Source organism: Dermacentor albipictus, chromosome 2 (assembly GCF_038994185.2).
Source record: "Dermacentor albipictus isolate Rhodes 1998 colony chromosome 2, USDA_Dalb.pri_finalv2, whole genome shotgun sequence".
NCBI lineage: Eukaryota > Metazoa > Arthropoda > Arachnida > Ixodida > Ixodidae > Dermacentor > Dermacentor albipictus.
In genome coordinates this window covers 109,385,399-109,405,554 of record NC_091822.1, presented here as the reverse complement: position 1 = coordinate 109,405,554, position 20,156 = coordinate 109,385,399, and the positions used below count along the sequence as shown (strand labels likewise).

The following is a 20,156-nucleotide window of genomic DNA, read 5'->3' as shown; positions in this document are numbered from 1 at the left end:
TGAACAGCTCGAAAGCAGGCGAGCAAGGGACGCGAGCGCGCCATCACAGGGAGGAGCCGCCGCCGCCCGCGCAGCAGCCAATGGCAGGCGCGCTTTAGCCCGCGGGATTTGAGCAGCCGCCGCCGCCGGCGCAGCAGCCAATGGTAGGCGCGCTTTACCCCGCGGGATTTGAACGCGCTGCTCCGGCCAATCAGCGCTCCGCATCACATCGCGGAAAAACGCCAATAGCGCCTCAACCGCGCCGACGATGCGGTGCGTTTGGTGTTCGAGCTTGCGAAAATTGCTCCCAGAGGCCGCCACACTGCTGCAGGCGCTGTGCAGAAGCACGGCCGGACTCTAGCCGAGCCGAGCCAGGCCAAGCCTCGAGCATACAAAGCGCGCGTCGCCGCGTCTTTAGTCCGCCGTGCCTGTCGTTTCGCTCGATGTTAATTTCAGTAGCTCTGCCCACCCGCTTCAAAGGACTGGCTCTGATGTTATCATCATACAGAAGACGTTTCCGGGATCGTATTATCCAAACCGACGTGGAAATACGATCGTATTAGCCGTACAAAAATGCATTTACCTCTATAGGGCATCGGCCGGGAACGAAAAAAAAAACGTATTATGCCGAAAAACGTATTTAGCCGAATCGTATCAACGAGATTTCACTGTATTCCTGCAACACTACTGGTGCTTTTACCCTTACATTTCGCACAGAGGTGCTGCTCAGGGCGCTGCTTTATGATGCGGGTGGGCTCACATGGTATTTCTCATACTTTGCGAGGTTTTTTTTTTTTTCTTTGCTAGTCGGAAAAATATTGTACGCAATTAGTACATCGCTGAAAACACTGCAGTTAGATGTCATTTTATTGTGCCTACAAATGCCTCATTGACACTTTGAAAATTAGGACAGTACTTCTCGAGTTAGATAATTAATTGCAATTACCGAATTAAATACCAGTAACGAAATAATTACTGGCGGCTACTCCATTGTACTGGAAACAATATGCCCTAAGTTTTCTTCGAGTAACGCAACTGCTCTTTTCTGAAATCTTGGTGCATGATAGTTGGGGAACACAGTATAATTCACCCAGTAACCGAAATGAGGCCAAGCCGGATTCACTCGATATCAGAATTAACAACAATCAACAGCAGTCATGTGCAGGAGCGCTTATACTTGGACTCACAGAAAAAAAGAAAAAGACAGAGGGAGGCTGCAGTTTCGCCGGAAAGGCGAAGCAGTATTAGTGATAGCCAAGTATGTGACAATTACACGAAGGAAGATTACACAACCGAGAGGACTCAGGCTGTGAAATTGAACTGTCACCTACTATGAGGTCTTGTATATACTCATATAGCGCCATCACTAGAGCACTCAATTTTTCGAAGTCACATGAAGTTTCTTAAGTGCAAGAAATATATATACACACATATATATATATATATATATATATATATATATATATGGAGGTCAGAAAGCTAGTCGGGCCCCAGTCCCCCCCCCCCCGAAAAATAAAAACTCTACTGCTAGATTGCTAAGCCTATGGCTTAGCAATTTTGATTACAATGAAGCTGGAGGGGTGTGTGAATATCAAACTTTTCAGATACAAATTGAACATGAATGCTTAACTTCGATTATCGAATAAGGTTATGGAGATGCATTTAATAGTAAGTTTATTAAATCTTTAATGCCCAGACACAGTTCCACATCAAAGAAAATTATAATAACTTATTTGCCTTTATTTCTGGCCATGGAGAGTACATCTGCACAAAAAAACAACAATGAAATGTTTTTAGGCAAACCTCAATCACTACATGTATTAATTAATGAACTAGTAATCAGTTTGCTGAAATATTTACAACTGACAGCTCATTCCAGCGTACCAACGACACTACTGTAGGTAATGCATTAGCTTTCCCATGCTTGAATACGAATACTGAGGTATCGAGCTTAGTGCAGCATAATGATATGCTGAGCATTACAGCGCTAATCCTCTTGCTAACGCTTTAACATAGAGGGTTAACTTTTTAACATGCTTGAACATTGCAGTGATGTTGCCAATGTAAGAAGTATGATTAATAAGCTATTACAGTAAAAGTTTGTTCATGAGCATGTTAACTCGTAAAATTGAGGAAATCACATTGTCTAGTCTCCACAACCTGAGCATTATTACACCATCAAAGACACGTTAAATCAGAGGCACTGGGCCCTGTGCCAATTGTCACTCAGCCCTATTGTCGTAAAGCCAGGGAGCTCAATTTAAGCCAAATGTCAACGAACTCCAACAGAACCCACCTGAGCAGGTTCCACTGGGCATAAGCAGTCACGTCAAGCTCAATGGGCGAGTCCTCAGTGACTTTGTTCACGGAAGAGCACGGCCGAGGGTCGATAATGTACTCGGTCAGAGCACCATTACACGTCATGATGAAAAGGGAGTCGACAGGATTCTTTTCTGCATTCAGCAAAGAACACAAGGAGAGAGTAGCATTCACCAGGTGAAAGATTAAATTTTAAGGAATATTTTACGTGTTCGGAACAAAAAAATATTAATTTGAAAACCCATAGTCGTACATTTTTTGTTTTTGGCGAGCAAGTGCATTGCCATGAACAAGGCTGACAGCCAAGACAAGTCACAGACGAAACTTTTTTTTTAGAGTCGCCAACCAATTTTTCTGGGCCACCGTCGATGCCAACAAGTGCGACAGAGCCCTTATGAATTATTACAATCATATTTAGCGCCAGAAAACAAGGACAGAAGGGAGACGACAACACAATTGTGTTGTAGTCTCCCTTCAGTCCTTGTTTGCTGGCGCTAAATATGCTTTCAGTTTACCAACACGCCCAACAAATGGCAATGCTACAAATTACTGCAGTCAGTCCGCGGCACTAAAGCATGTTTTGCTTACACACTGCCCTCTGTAATGCCTTGGCCTCGAGAGAAAACAAATGAAATGAAATGTAATGCTGGCCTTCTCACCCTTCTTGTCGCGAGACGTGCTGGGGCTTCCTACCAGCCAGGCCCGGGGCGGAGCAAAGGCGGCTGCTATGCTAAAGGCCTCCTTGGTGGCGGGCCCCGAGGGACGGCGCCCCCTGGGGGGACTGTTCTGGGGGGCGCCGATTCCGGCCACCGAAAAGGCGGCCCCCTGTTTGATTTGGGCCAGAGGGGAGACCAGCGTTGGTTGTGGACCCGAACGCCGGAGGCTGCCTGAGGCGTACTTCTCCAGGCTGCTGCTTGACGAGCCTAGGTGGGAAGAAGCATGTGAATGCGGGCAAAATATGCACCAGCTTAACCCTTTTTCACCATTAAAAACCTGACCAAAGATGCACCAGATAGACAGACAAAGACTTTGACATCAAGTTGCCAAGAATTTTCTTGTGTTTAAAGCAATACAAAGCCTGCAGTTTGGACAGCTTTGTTGTGATTAAGAAAGAATCATAGCAGATGTAACCAAATCAGAGCAATTCATCTAACAAAGAGTACAAAGCTGCATAAGTGAGCTCTATCAGCCCTTGCAAGCCCTAGTTGTCTGGTTGGCCCCTACCCAAGACACTTCACTACTCACAACCAGTCCAATTCCTTTGACACACCAGTCTCTCCAGAGGCTTCACTGTATCCAGGCTTAGTACTCATATATATTCTCCACTATATCCAACATATGCACCTGTTTTTTGTGCTAGCTCTGCTCTGTACAATGCCTGTGCCTCCTCAATACTGGCCACAGCACCACACCTTGACAGCGCTGCATGAAAACTGTTGCAAAACTCTCTTATTCACTTCACTGTAGATTGGTGCCTAAACCTCTTGGTCTCGGAAGTCCATGCTGCCTTCTTCACACAAAGGACCCACAATCTGTATGCGTATGTAATGCTCTACAAATTAACCTATGCCAGTGGTTTTACTTTTGGTTCTGAAAGCTGTCACTTCTATTGCAACAAAAAGGAGGCGAGGCATTCACACATACCACTGTTGGCCTGGCCAAGCAAAATAGAAAATTAGAGCATAAAATGCTACCACATAGGCCTTTAGAGCCATCTCACGTAGAGTGCCGTAACAAGAAGCAAATTCAAAAGTTATTTTTGCTAGCAGCTCCGTTGCGCTGGAGTTCAGCCTATGTTGACACTGGCCCATCACTGCCTGCTCATCTTTCCACTGATCACACTCATGGTAGATTCGACTGATCCCTACCACAGTATGACTCAGTTTGCAGTGATGCAGGATCCTCGGGAGATTGGGGCCAGAAGCCTGATGGAGTTGATTCCAGAACAAGTGGAAGGGCCACATGACCGGAATTCTGTTGAAGCTCTATCGTGCTCCCAGCTTGAAGGTGAAAGTGCTCCTCGAGTGCTTTGAGCTAAAGTGCGGCACTCTGAATGAAAAAGGTAAACGTGTTCCAAGCGCTAAATTTCAACTGGCTGAATGTAATGTTTGTGGCCAGTTGAACGTGCCACCAGACATCAGCATGCACTTTATTAAATTTTTGGATTATGCAAGCAGGTGCGTGAGGCATGTGCTACCATTTTCCTAGTGCTTCCGAACAGGTTCTCATACGCTAAGGCTCCAACGAAGATCATGGTAGCCACAAGAGGGAACTCTCACTGCAGATGCTTGAACAGGAGTGCAACTTGCCATGGTGAGAAGGATCCATCTATGCCAGTGGAGCAAAAAAAATTAACAGAAAAATAAACAAAGGGGAGAGGGATCTCGTCAACGTGATGCGTTGATAGGAAGTGGTTGGCTACATTGCAGGGGGAAAAGGGACTGAAAGAGATTGACTCGCAGAAAGAGTAAGGAATTGTGTGCACACACGCAATGAAGCACACCGACTATTCTATCCTGTCAACTAATCCTTGTGTCCTAAAAAGAGCACAGCACAACACTAGCCGCAGGCGTCTGTCCGAACCAATGTCCAAAAACACCTTTCCGAGATAAGGGGCGACTGTCCAATCTGTCTGGCGCAGCTGAGAGCATTTGTCTCTGCATGCTATAGTGAAGGCACTTTACAAAGCAGATATGTCTGAAACTCTTCTGCAGTGTGATGAAGGGCTGCAACATGCCACGACAGACCAGGAATACAGCCCTGGTACTGAACATGGAACAAGACAAAGGAGTTGACAGAAAGAGAAATACATAATAGAACTCACAGTGGGCACACAAGGGAAGCCTCAACTCAGAACCAATATTTCAACAAGGGAACTTGACTTTGTCAGGATGCATTCAGGGTGTCGGGTGCCTCGTCGTTTTGAAGGCACTGACAATGACAAGTCACGCTGACCCAGGGCTGAGGCTTCCCTTGTTCATCTGTTAATTAGTATGCAGAACAGACTCTTGATGGAGTGCACAGAGTTGCTTTCAAGTGCATTGCACAATAAATGTTGTTGAAACAGCATCATCAGACATTGTTAAAAGATTCTCAGGGGCTTCTATCACCCCCTTGCACATACTGTTGCTTAGGGGCACACATGCTGTGTAGAGGAAGACGCTCTTGTTGCCTGGAACGAACAGGCCCTGGAACTGGTGAAGGACGATACACTTGAGGGAGCAGAGAACAGCATGTCTTTGCTCGAGTTATTCTATAAGTTCCAATAAGGAGCAGAGTTGTGTGCTTGTTTTCCAATCGCAGCTCAAACGTGTGGTTCAAGAAGCAGCCATGCAGCATGAAGAAGCCACCATTGGAGCATGAATAAGCAAGCCTGGCAATGGCAGCACCAGTGCATCATCACATTTTGATGTTTTTTTTGATGACCAATGTTGAAAGGGCTGCTTCAAAAATTAATGGCTTGTTTATCTTGCAGTGGAAAAATCGCATGACAAATGCTCCACTTTGTGTTGTGCATTATTTCAGGAATGCTGACTGGCATGTGTTTTCGCAGATGGCACCACCGTGCTGTGCACAGCCAAGGATCCTGTGCTAGGCAACGTCGTAGCACAAGCAACAGGATATTTCTATTCATTCAAAAGAAATCAAATAACTACCACAGCTCATATCTGTTAGCTGTATGCAAAGTGGTCCTTGAGTGTTTCAGCTAATGCAAGGTGACCACACAGGTAGTGCAATTCACAACCACAATCGCTGATGTCACAATGAGCTTGGCTTCTGCGAACATGATGTGCGACTTTACCTTAAAACTTTGGCTTGTTTAGCGTGCAAGATGGCGGGACGTCCATGCAACTCTACTCTCTGCAAGAGCACATACAGTAACTTTATTCTTTACCAGGCATTTGTTCTCTGAACAAGGCGAAATTCACAGGATCATGCCCAGCACACAATTTTCTACAAAGATTGCAAAAAAGGAAACTGTGCCACTAGTGTCTGTGGGTGCTGAAAGTATGGCATTGCAGCCAGAATGGGAATGCTCGGTAGTATAGATTGTGGGGATTTGGGGAATGTCTGTAATCCAAGCCACGTCGCCCTTGCTCCGAACCGGTTTTTAGCGGTGGCGCTCCACTCGCAATGGTTCGCGGCGACGGCGGAGCTAGTGACGTCACGGCGCGGCCCCTGGTGGCTACTGCCGTGACGGTACCGGCTCTCTTCTGCCTTCGGACAGCACCCGGTACGTACGATGCTCTCTCTCATCCGCCGACACCTTTGTGACTAGGATTGAGCTCACGCACGGTGCCTTTGCCCGTGCGGGGAGCGCGTACCTCGTGTTGTTTCCTATCCCGACGCTAAGCCGAAGAACGGGTGCCTAGTGCTCGCGCGAGGTCGTACCACGCCGAGCCGCACTCATCCGAGGCCCAAGCCGAAGGAGATTGCCCGAGCTCTCACGAGTTGGCCCATTGGTTATCGCGAGAGCAAGTAGCATAGCCGCCGGGACTTTTCCTAGCGGCGCGTCCCAGCTTGAGCCTGTGCTCTCGCAGCAACGTGCTACAGGCGCCCCTAGCTGTATTTTTCGCCCTTGGTGCGGGGCCCCTTTGGTTCCCCGCCGTCCCGGGACCGGGCGTTTGTGCAGTGTTGGGTGCCGTTGGAGACAAGAAACAGTTTCCTTCATTTTAGGGCAATACTGTGTTTTTGCGTGCGTCGCTCGGTAGCCCCTTGTGGCCTGAGCTCGCGCGCAGCGGCGCTAGAGGCTGACAGCTGACGCGGCCCTGTGGCTCGCTAAGCTTGAACCCGCGGTGGTCGGTACTCCTGTGAGACCTGTAGACCCCACAAGATTTGCCGAAGTTTCAGCCTTCTGACTTCAAGAGGCCTTGTCACATTGAAAATAGATCGTTTCCAATGAAGTTATATATTAAAACCTTTCGATGATTCACAAAGACTCATTGCTTCGTTTTATTACAAAAGCAATGATTGCTTGGAACTTTAGAAAGAGCACAGCAAGTAACGCCACAAGGGCGATTAAAGATACAAGCACAGAGATTAGAGAAATTCATGCACAATTGAACCCACTTGTAACATATTAAAGAGCCAGAACAATTCCGTTGTTATAATCAACAACTGCTTTAACCGGGTTGCATGAGAAAGGAATGGGGGATGGCAGAGGTGTAGTAAGAAAACTATAATGGCGGGGAGGCCAGTGCACCTCCACACTATCTTCCTCCATCTGGCTGCCGATTGTGTTGACTTGCTTAACTGTTTAACTCTGCTTCCTGCATACTCTGATCATGTGTAATAAGCTGTAGCTGTCAGCATTCAAGAATTGCACTGCTATAACAACTGCTCTCTCAGGTGGCAAGGTGGTCACAGGTGGCAAGTGACATGCAAGCTCCGCTGAGGCATTGCTTTGGTGGCCCAAAAGGGGCCTTTCCCTCCTACCATGTTATCGCCGCCATTGTCGCTGTCACTGTCATCATTTCTATCCAATGCAAGTATGTTCACGATGATGGCCTTATCAGTTAGAAGCTTTCACATTTCTAATGCATCCACATGTAGGAACTCTTCGAGTCCTGAAGCATCTTCGTCAACTGCAGACCAAAGTTCCGGCAACACTTCGTTGGTGGCAGCTTTGCAGGCTTCGTATAAGTCACTGCTGCCCCGGACAAAGCATGCTTTCTTAAAGCAGTTCCGCACAGTAGTAGCGCTTGCTTCAGACCACGCACCAAAGATAAACTGCACGGCTGTCACTAGATTGATCTTCAAGTCTGGTTACTCCCTGCTTGTCTGCCTGGCCATGTCCATCAACAAGACTAGTTTGTTCAGGATGCGGTGACAATGCATGACCTTAAAAGCTATCACGCTGGCGTCCATGGGCTGCAAGCCTACCGTTGTGTTTGGCAGACGGAAAAAACTTCCACGCTTGAGAGCTTAGGCATGGAGTGGTGGGCACTACAATTATCTAGGATGAGCGTGACCTTCCTCTTAGATTGCTCTACATGTTGATCGAACTCCAAGAGCCACTCATGAAAAATTTCTCGCATCATCCATGCCTTGCGATTGTGACAGTAGCGTACCGGTATCCTGGCAGCACCACGGAAGCAGCGGGGATTTTTTTAATTTCCCAATGACAAATGGAAGGGCACTTATTGCTTCTATCTGTGTTGGTGCACAAAAACAGAGTGAGGCAAAGCTTGCTATTTCCGCCACCCTCCGTGTCTCCTTTGAGTGCATGCATCTTAGATGGCGACATCTGGAAGAACAGTCCTGTTTCGTCGTCATTATATTATATACGTTGGTGTTAACTTAGTTGCTGAGAGCGTGGGGCAGCATCTCCCCCCCCCCCCCTTTCTGCTTCGCCTCCACATCAAGTGAAGCTCCCTCACTGGTGATGGCTTTGTAAACAGTGCCGTACCTCTCTTTAAGGCACTATACCGAGCCACCACATGGCTGCAAGTCCACAATGTTGATGAACAGGGCAAACAGCTTTGCCTTTATGGCCAGAATTGGCCCAGTGATGGGCAAGTTCATGGCACGGACACGGAGAAACCACTTGTAGAAGGCCTCTCCTATCTCTAAATAGGCACATTGTCGAACGTGTTTGCACCCGTTGTCTAGAGCAGCTTTCTTTGTTGAACTTCTCTGCTGAGCGAATGACTGTCGACAATGTCGGTTGCGATAGTCCATACTTCTTCACCAAGTCACACACTTTTTTACCGTCTTTGTAGTATTTCACGGTACTGCAATTCCTTTTTAAATCTATAGCAGTGCGCTTTCTTATCACTGGCAACATCATGCACTGCCGATGATCAGCGGGCAGATTAGCCATCTCCTGTTTCGGTGGCGAGTCAAACAAGGCGGAGGAACCATGTGGCCAGGAACGACTTCGACGCAACTAACATAGATGAGCACGAGCAATTTATTCCATTGGCACGACTGCGCAGAATGAGGGGATAGCAAGCAATCTGGGAGCAGTGCTGTCCGTGCAGTTGGTGCGGTCCATTTGTGTTTCGGAGGGTGGTGTGGCATACAGCTATGGGCACAGCCCATTCATGTTCAGAGGGGTGGAAGGGTGATGAGATAGAGGCACGTGAGGCTGGCGATGCGGAGAAGGCTGGAAAACAGGTTCTATTGGAGGGGTGCGCAGCAGCCATTGGGACAGCTGGTGAGTGTGCTCAAATTTCTATTTTTCTTTTTTCTTTTCAAGGACTTTGCATTCTATTACCTTTTGGCATAGACAACCAGCAACCAGACTTCATCGTTATAACCGACAATGTGACATGGGGGCATTGCAGTAAGCGGGTTATTTCACCACAGAAAACACACAAATGTTGACGGTGCAGCGGCTTCTCACTGTTATAACCAATATATTGTTAAAACTGGTATCGTTTCATAAGCAAGTTCAACTGTACCTGCTATCCTTGCGCCAAATGTAGCTGAACGAATGCAGCGTCAGAGTTTTCCATCTTTGTGGTGCCCAGCATTAGACTTTCTACCAGAGTTCCTTCAACTCTTCTCCAATTTTGCAAAATTGATAAACCACACATTTCTACAGGCCAATTAATGCCTTGGCGTTCATCATACTCCAGCCACAACTTTTGATGCCAAAAATTTCGCAGAATGAAACGAACCATGCTTTCACAATGCATTTCAGCTCAACATGAACATGGTGTTTTATGGCGCCCAAAAAATAAGTGCCATCATAGGGTCAACATAAGTAATAAAACCTTTCTGCCCACAGGTAAGCAGGCTGTCCTTTTCTTGATTACAAAGGATACCTATCAACAACTGCAAGCAGCCATGTGGTTCCCATTCCACTTCAGAGTGTCTACCAAGTTGACATTTCTAAGTTCCCCGAGTTTTCCAGGTTTTCCCTGAGTGCCTTTGCAAAATTCCCTGATTGACGCAGAACTAAGTTTTATGTCAAGACGGGCTGAAACCATGTCGCCTGATGCATTCAGTCTCTAGTGAGCATGTGAAATTTTTTTTTTAAATAGACCCACTTAATCCAGTTTAATACTAACGGGTAGTGTTCATTTTATTCAAAAACAGAATAGAAGAAAGGGGGGCTTATAAAACACAGAGCAAATAAAATGTCTTCGAAAAAAAGTGCAAATCGGGTCGCACATTCTCAAATACAAATAAAAAGGAGATGCATACAGAAGCAAATATTTTCAACATATCATATTGACTGCAAATAAAGACGGGGACAGCGGAAGAGAACACACAAACAACACGGGCGGTAACCTTCAACATATTTTCAAATGTGAGCTATTTCTATCAACTGACAGGAAGCTCAGTGGTATGAGGCCCCGAACTTTGTCACAATTTAGACTCTTTCTCAACAGCTCGCAAGTCAACTACAACTGTACTCACATACTCTCGGCCCATGTCTGACGCCTCAGTGTTGTGTTTCACTGCTTTAAAGAGTTTATTTTGGTTTGGATGAGGAACACCTGCATCTTGGCATCTGCCAACACTTTGTTTATTTAGTTCAACCTCCTTCAAAATGGCGGCAGCATGGTTCCTTTCCCGTTCATTCCTCAATGCGTAGGTCCTTTCTGTTCTCGTCCTCCTTCCGCCGCTCATTTGAAGCACATTTTTGGTGAGTTGTACAGACAACGTCCGATTTTTCGAACTCCCTAGGGGCAGTGAAAATGTCCGAAAAATCGGCCAGTTGGAAAAAATAAGTGCATGTCTTTACTGCCCTTAAGGGCCCCTCACCAGGCCCCATAGAAAATTTTGGTCATACATTGCAAGCTGTTAGATGTGCTCTGGGGAGTGTTCTGCCGCAAAAATGTTTTAAATCGACTCATTAATAACCGAGATAGAAATATTTCAGTGCCGCAAGCCCATGATTTCAGCAGGTGGGCTCCACTGCCAAGCAAGACACTCTCTCCACTAACCCAGACTAGCCTTCGCAAGCGAAATTCCTTCCCTGCATTCTCCCATACCAGACCTCGAGGATCGCGTGAAGCATACATCACAGGCCCAACCTTCATTTTTTTTTCTCCTCACTTTTCTTTTTTGGCGCTACGCACTTCCACTGACGGTGTCACACGCGATCTGTTGTCTCATTCGCGCAGTGCATGATTTCGCACGCTGTACAGAAGGAAACATGGCTAGCGGTATAATTCAGTGCTGCACGAATACTAAGGCAGAACAAGTGGATCGCAGAGCATGAGCACGTGCATGAACACGGTAGAAAATGGCATAGTTTTGGTACCTGCGCACGTGACCGCGCAACCATGGGAACAAGCAGACGAAGCGGAAATACATCTCTCTTGCTTTGGTGCAAAGTAAAATAAAAAAACATGCAGACATTTCGTTTGTGTTTTATTTCTCTGCACTTCAATTCGTCAATACAAGCAACAGATCACACAAATAACACATATTGTCTTGAATAATTTTCGAAGTCATGTGTTACCATGGGCGATGTTACACTGCGGACACCAGTACATAGGCGCAGGCACACGAGTACGTCATCCTCGGGCTTGGAGCGCGGCGGCCGCGAGGAGAAGGAAAAACGGCGTTCGGTTTGAAATTTCAGATCTTTCCGTGGCACACAGCGATGTAATCCTTTGCAGACGCGATCATTATTGCACAATGTATGCTCTGCGCTTGTCAGCTCAACATGGCCTGACCTGGTGAGGGACTCTTTAAGGGCTCAAACCACCACAGGCACATTCAAAAAAGCTCTAAAGGCCTGTCGGTACATGTATTGGGCATACCGGTGCTCATACTGTGACAGGAGATATCAGGTGCACGCTTGTATAATTAAGGAATACATACTGCGTCCTGTGACAATAGCCCCTTCTCACACTTGTTATGCTTCACCGCAAAACTATTGTGTATGCTTCACCAAATAACCAAATAACATTTGTGTACAGAGGCGAAGCTGACTTTTGGGAACCGGCATTATGCAATGCACCATGCTTTCTGAGCTTTGGAGCCAATCTTGAGGACCACAAAGGCGGAGTGCCAGTGTCATTGCTGATAGCGGCGAATTCTTTCAATGAAAAACACGGCACCCAACGGCAAAAAGCTTAATAGCGAACTTCAAAGCACCTAGGCCTAGCGTTGCCGCAGTGGTAGCTACGGCTGCCAGCGGACCTGCCTGTGAGAGTGCCGGTTAGAGGTGGCGAGATAATCAACATGGCAGTGGTGGTGGCTTTGATTATTGCTGTTTTGGACCTGTGGTCATGGCAAAAAAGCCAGGAAAATTGGATATCGAAGGGTTCTTGCGTCCGAAATTTCAGACGTTCTTATACATTGATTCCATGGGTTACGTGGTGGTACTGCGAAGCCGTCCGAAAAGTCGGTCATTAACTGTACATTGGCAACGCCTCCAGCCAATGACAGAGCCTCAAAGACGCACTACAATTCCTGTCTGTTGCTCGAGCCAGCATTAGCGCGACTTTCGTTCCCCTTCAATAAAATTACAGCGAATTTTCTCTGACAGAAGCACAAACTCCCCGACTTTTTCCTTACTTTTTCCAGACTACTCAAGATCCCTGAGAATTTCTGGTTTTCCTGGTTGGTAGACACCCTGCACTTGAAATGTTCCAAGCTGCTCTTGTTATGTACAGTGCCCTGCGATTCCAACATGACACTCGGAGCACATGGCTGCCCACATTTGTTGCTCCACCGGTGGGTGCTGGGGAACTAAGAAGATGTGTTCTGATATACAATGAGTGGAAGAGCATTCCTGGTGCAAAGTGGACGCATTTGGCCTCCCAGCACACATCGGTGGTGCAACAAGCGCTGGCTACGACACGGTCCAAGTATCCCATTCAAATCGCTGAGCACTGTACCTTTCATACACAATCAAGGGAGCACCAAAGAGAAATGCCAAATATGTTAATGATGATTAAGTATGCTTTCAAAACTTTATTTTTGTTCATATTGCGCGAGGAAGTTGATTACCAGAAGAGAAAATGAAGACTCAACTTCCATTTCCTGAATTTCAAATCAAAACCACAGCACAAGTATGTCAGTGTAATGTCATTATCTTGAGGTAGCTTTTGTATTTGGGTCATTGAGGCGCCAGTAACATTTCTCAAGACTCTCCAACTTCACTTTTGACTACTTTTGAATACAATGCATATCATAAAAACCAACCAGGACCAAGTAGATGTTGCATAATTCCATGACATAACATTGAGCTGGTGCAAGAACTTCCAAGACAGCATCATCAACCATCTTTAATTTTTGTGCCTACACTGACTTATGAAGCAATTTTCATGGTGAGAATGGCTTTCTTGGTGCTGTAGAAGCATAATTAACTAATACAACTAAATTTCATTCTGTCGCCAGTATCCCTTTAGCCCAGAAGTTCCACGTATGATAATATATATGAAAAAGAAAGCAAGAAAGAATCATCAAAATAAACACTAAGGACATAAGCAATAGCTATAACCATACATTCAGAAAATGCTGCACTTGAACATTGCTCAACAAAACACAACAAGCACATGATGGGAAACTGCTAACGTACAGTTAAACCTCAACCCATTGAAGTCCTAACAATCAGCAGTATAACTTCATGACATACAAACTTTGCTGCATTATAATATTTATATTTTTGTGTAAGGGCTGCACCCTTAAATTTGTGGTTAAAAACGGTCCCCACCCATGAAAAGTATGGCACACAATATGTTTTCAGATATAAAAAAAAAACATACTTCTCAATTTGGTCGGCCTATGTTATTCGTGGAACAAGTTCCCCAAGACCTGGCTACAATGGAATATTGATTACAACAAACAATATTTTCTGTTGAATTTTGTCAAGATGAGGCATGTACTACAATGTTGCCGCAGTGATGTGTTCATGCGACAGCACAATGAATGCAACTTTTTCTGGCCACTTTCAGAAAATGCGGAATTACATTTCAACACACACTATAGCAAGCTTCTCACGATGGCACGCCACACGATGCCCAGCTGGCTAATGGCGATGTTCTGGGACAACTGACCACAAGTGATCAACCTTATACCCTTGCACTAGAACTCGACCATGGTGAACAATGCAGGTGACAGAAGAGATATTAGGATATTCAAAAAGGACAGAAGCACCATCCTGTTTCAGCTCATCTATGCTGCTCATGTAACTCTTGTCTCGTTGTGTGTGCTGCTCACCACGTTTAATGAAAACCAACAAGTGCAGCTTGTATCCTTGTACCCACTTCACCACAACAACTCCTTCCTCTATGTGGGATGGCTTGCGGTAGACAATATCAGCTGCCACGGTGGAGGAATACAAAAGCTTTGCAGGCCTTCTGTCATATCACCAACGTGAAATATCATAGGCACAGCATGAAATCGTACCTTTGGTTGCAGACTCTCAAATTCAACAAAATGAATTTTTTAGTAATTTTTAGTAATTGAAATTCATTTTTTTCTAATTGCTCAATAATTTGGAATTCTTTTCACGTAACAAACATCCGTTGGCGATTTTATGTATGCATTTGCATAAAAGGTTGAATTTCAATATACAGTCAACGACCAATTTTCCGGACAAGCCCGATAATTCGGACGGCTTCGCAGCAACATAAGTACCCCAGAGTCAAAGTACTAAGAACGTCTGAAATTTCGGACGCAAGAACCCTTCACCGTCAGATTTTCTGGATTTTTCCACAACCAAAGGTCTGAAACGGCATTAACCAAAGTAACCACCACCGCCATATTGATTACCTTGCCGCCTCAAACTGGCGCTCTCCCACTCAAATCTGCTGGCAGCCGTAGTCACCACTGCAGCAACGCTAGGCCTAGCTGCTTCGATGTTCACTATTATTAAGCTCCTTGCCATTTGGTGCCATGTTTCTTATTGAAAGAATTCACCGCTGTCAGCAATGGCGATGATTCTGCCTTGTAATTCTCGCCACCGGCTTCGAAGCTCGGAAAGCATAAGGCGTTTCATAATGCCGGTTCTCAAAAGCCAGCCTCAACACATAAATGTTACGTGATGAAGCGTACCAAAACTGTGAAGGGGCAATTGTCACGGCACACACTATGTATTCCTAAAAGGGCCCTGAACCGTCTTTTGGGCTTGGTGAAATAACATAGTCCGCGGGTAGCATACACGGCTGTGAACATCTCAGCCAAGTTTTGCTGTCGTACGCGATGTGTGGAGCTCGCAAGTGAATCGCGAAGTCACCTTTCTTTCAAAATGCTCTCTTTTTAACAGAAGGCCCTGTACTCGCTCTCTTCTGGATGCTTTATTTTGTCATCAGACACTTTATGTTGTCGTGCCCTTAGACGGCTACTATTGGCCGATAGCTGACATCAAGCTGCGGTCGGCTACGTGGCGTAGATACTGCAGCCGCCTTAGGGTGCCTCCACGAGTCCACTGGCTAAGGGCACAGTGGCTCGCTGAGGACAACCGTGTTTGGCTCAAAGGTGCCAAAGACGAAAGTCGTGGTATCTACGTTATCCAAAATTACATTTGAACTGCACGCCACGGTGACGTTTAGATGGCAAAGCGTTGTGGGCACGCCCCACTGCGCCATAGCCTTTGAAGTGTAAGGCATTGAAGAAGGAACAGGAGCACAGCGGAGGTCGTGTTTGATTGCTGATAACGCTGCTTATGCTGAACACATTGAACTACCTTTTTGCCGCAACGTATTTCTGAAATAGCCTATTTTCATTTCAAATGCCTTTCTGCATTTTCATAAAAAGTGGTTCAGGGCCCCTTTAAGTATACACACGTGCAATAAGTGTATTGGCAGGCCTTCAGAGCTTTTTCGAACATGCCTGTGGTGATTTGGGTCCTTAGGGGCAGTAAAAGGTACGCATTAATTTTTTCTGGCCTGCCTGATTTTTTGGACGTTTTCGCAGCCCTTGAGGAGTCTGAAAATAGAACATTGACTGTACAGCTAAATTTCTATATAACGAAGTAAAGTGCTGGCTTTACTGACTTCGTTATATCGAGGTTTAACTGTACGGCATAAAACATGTAAAGGCTCCAGCGCCACTTAAAGGTACGTGACCAGACCAGCTTGCTTGCACACAACAGCCGATCAAACACAATAACAAAGTATGAGGAGGCTTCTGCATGCTCCATAACCTGACAATCACTGGTTCAAGAGTCTAAAGAATGCGGTGAAAAATAACCCAGATGCTTGCTGTGCCGAGTAAAAAAAAAAGTTTTCACATTTGCGAAGCCATGACTTTTCTGCATTGCATGGGCATCACTATGGCTAATATTAAAGACACCAGATCTGCGTATGCTTTTCTTTTCATGGTCGAACTTACAGAAATTGGAAAACTAGGAGCAGGGTGCATATGTTTTATATTCCAGATTTTCCTTTTAACTCTCAGCACTTACTAAATAAGCAAATCATTGCTTTCATTCACGCTTCTCGAGGTGATTCTTTGAAGTTTCACATAAGAAATCTCCAAAACTCATGGAGCAATTATTTCTGCTTTACTTTTATTCAGAACACCAACGATCAGGATATAACTTAATGTATTATTACAAGTGTATGTTGCCACTAATACAGCTTTAATTAAAATGTTAAAACATAAAAGCACAGAAAATGAGCACATTTCTAGTGGTAAAGGAAGACGTAAGGGCTTCAAATGCTTTGAAGATGGCAGTTGTCCCATTCAAGGGTTTTTAAAGTTTTTCGAGGACCACTAAGAACCCTGTGCTGTTAGCCAATGCCTGGCAAGATCTGGCAAGAACCTCACAGGAGGTCCAGTCCAGAGTCGGTGCTTATAAGCATTTTTTTTTTCACCTTGGCATGCCACACACAGTGCCTCCACTTGTTTCTTTATAGATTTGTATGCTACCATGCAGTGTTTAGCATGCACAGTCTCCTGTCAACAAGATTTCATGCAGAACTAAGCTTTGTGAGTTTAGCTTTTTAGCACCTTTCTGTACTAGGTTGTTGCATAAAAATCACTGAGTTGGCATTTGAAGCATAGATCATGTTAAAGCTCATGTGCTTAAAGCAAGGAGACGAATACGGCACGTGCATACATGCTTCCTGTATTGTGCCCCCCCCCCCCCTCTCTTTTTCTAATGCGAGTTTCTTACAATGCAATTCGTGCAGAAAAGGCAACTTAAAAATACCTCTGTCACACAGGAAAACTTATTTTGAACAAAACTGATGTTCATCGTAACATGAATACTTTTAACGTGATGAACAGTGGTCTCGAACATGTCAGGCTGAAGCCGACATTCTTGCAAGGGTACCACCTTCGCTAACACTTGGCAACAGATCCCCTTGTTGAAATGTCAGCTCCAAGCACGAAATATCCCTTATCTGCCCACTGTTCACCTACAAAAAATATAATGCCATTTGCAGGTACCGACATTCATACAGCAAATTACATTAGGTCCTAGCAGTACTACACAACAAAAATAACGTCATTAGTGTAATATGGCAGCCATGATGGATCAGAGCAAATTACATAGAAACAGTAACGTTCATGTGTGCAAAACTTTTCAAAGTATAGCAGAACCTCGTTCATACGTCTTGGGGGGAAAAAAAAAACGAGAGAAAGAAATGTACTACTGAGAAAAAGTATGATCGGAAGTCAGTAGAAAAACTGACAGATTCAAATGCAGTTGACATCTACGTAATTCAAAGTGTTGCTTGTTGCACGTCACAGCACGAGACGCATGAGTGGCCAGTGCGATGAAGTTTTTCTATTGTGAATGTTTCAGGACAATGGTAAATACATATTGGTGAGCAGCACCAGAATACGATGCCTATGATGCCACCAGAGCGATACATGACGCTCCCTTTGCGTGGCCTCCAGCAGAGAACGGTGGCGCATTTGCGTCACTGCCTATTAAATGCATGCAGCAGACTTCCAAAGGCACGACGGCCCATGTGCAGTGAAACAGATAAGTGGAGACGCTTATCGCAACAGGGTTGGTGGTGATAGCCATGAATGCGGCATTGTGGCAACCCAGGAGGAGATTTGTTAGTACCAAATAAGAAAGTTAGTACGCACTAGCATTTTCATGTGAAACAGGCAGGCAAGTATTGTGAGAAAGCTGCTGCAAAGGGCAGCTACTGTTCTCGATCACACGTGCCTCACACCTTTCCTTGTTTACATGGAATCTAGCAGCTGGAAAACGCGCCATGCGATTGCAGTTTGGTGAACATTGGTGCAAAAAGACAGTATATATATGGATATATATATATATATATATAGATATATATATATATGGATAGTATATATATGGATCTGTAAAAAAATAAGCATGCCTGAATTGGGTATTTTTTGTGTTCTCGATCGCGAACATTGATGCTGGGAAATTGTATGTAACAGGATCGTATCAACGAGGTTCCACTGTACACATATTTTCATCAACGTTACTGTACTTACTCGCATAATGATCGAACTTTTTTGTTAGAAAAATTGACGCAAATTCAGGGGTGCGATCATTACGCGGGTTAAATTTCCCACAAAAAAAAAAAATTTTTTTTTCATTTCGCATTTGCTGGTGGATGCAGGTGCAGGACACCAAAACAAAGATGGCGGCCGGTGGAGCAAGCCGAACACGTTTTTTTCTTGTCGTGAGTACATTACGTGCATTGAAACAGCTTCTTCCGCATCAGTTATGAATAATATCGTTAATATTGGCAAGTTTGCAGCATTAACGTAGCCATGTCCACTTTGAGGGGACAGAAACAGATGGGCACGCTTAGCTGCCATTGACAGAAACGCATGGCCGGCATGCTGCTGAAACTGCGGCATCTGTCTTCACTACTATCCTAATACAGCACGTTTCCGCTAAGGGTGGGCAAATATCTTAGCTGTGTTACAAGCGTCGGCATATGAATAGGGTACACTTTTAACGTATCAGTGTAAACGTGGCGACTGTCATTGCCGCGCGCGATTTGTTGCGTGCCCGCAAGTGCAGATGGAAAGAATCGAAAGGCGCCTTTTTTGTTTTTGTTGATTACAACCATTATAAAGCCTACCCACAATGAAGGCAAGTTTGGTTGTACCTCTTTTTGTCATGGAAGTGCGAAAAGTGATGAAAGTAATGAAATGAGGCATCTACTTAAGAATGTTTGGTGCGTGCAGACCGCTTGGCTTGTCTATAAGAATCGCTCGCGTAGCATTCGACAGATGGTAAGCGCGATCATCATTAGCTAGACTTGGCACACGACATATTGCTGCGGCAAGTTCAGGGTACGATCATTACACGGGAAATAAAAAAAATCGAATTTTGACGACAAAACTTAGGGGTGCGATCATTACGCGAGTGCGATCATTGTGCGAGTAAATATGGTAATTTTGCATATTTATAGTACAGTAAAACCTCGTTAAACCGTACCCGCTTAAACAGTAGTTTCGGTTTAAAAGTAGTAAAGTCAATTCCCCGACTCAGCGGCCATTGAACATAATGTATTTTGTATCCGCATTAACCGTACCAGCTTATTGCGTACGCATCGGTTAAAACGTAGCGTTTCCACTTTTCGTCGCGCAAACATGGCGGTGCGTCGTCTCCATCGGGCGGCCCGGCAGAACAAGCCTCGGAGATCGGTACAACGGCCTCCAAGCGCCCTGTGCGTTTGCATGTGAAGCCGCATCAACATCAACATCATTTCGACGCCGCATGGACGCCATGCCAGAGAGCGTTGTGGCGTCGTGCAAGCGAGGACTCGCGTCATGTCAAAGCTAGGATAAAAAAAGACGCCGGGTGCTCAGCATAGAAGAAAAATTAGACATCGTCCGTGCTACCGAACGTGACACGAAGAAGTCGGCGCTGGCCTGCGACATGGATCTGCTGTTGACTACAGTGTGTGGCATTTGGAATGCGAAGTTGCTCGGCAGCGCTGCTGCGACCGCGAAGAGATGTCGGCTACGAGGTTCGACTATTCACCATCGTTGCCGCT

General features: G+C 45.4%; 1 protein-coding gene across 2 annotated transcripts in view; it reads right to left on the bottom strand.

Annotated features, from left to right (window-relative positions):
• The window catches only part of LOC135900771 (BCAS3 microtubule associated cell migration factor-like), an 87,160-nt gene that overhangs the window by 34,519 nt on the left and 32,485 nt on the right, over nt 1–20,156 (bottom strand). For both annotated transcript variants that reach the window (XM_065430335.2, XM_065430336.2), the window contains 2 exons: nt 2,958–3,221; nt 2,276–2,432 (listed from right to left, as the gene is read on the bottom strand). In XM_065430335.2, the coding sequence (XP_065286407.1) occupies nt 2,276–2,432; nt 2,958–3,221 (421 nt within the window). The remainder of the gene's footprint in view (nt 1–2,275; nt 2,433–2,957; nt 3,222–20,156) is intronic.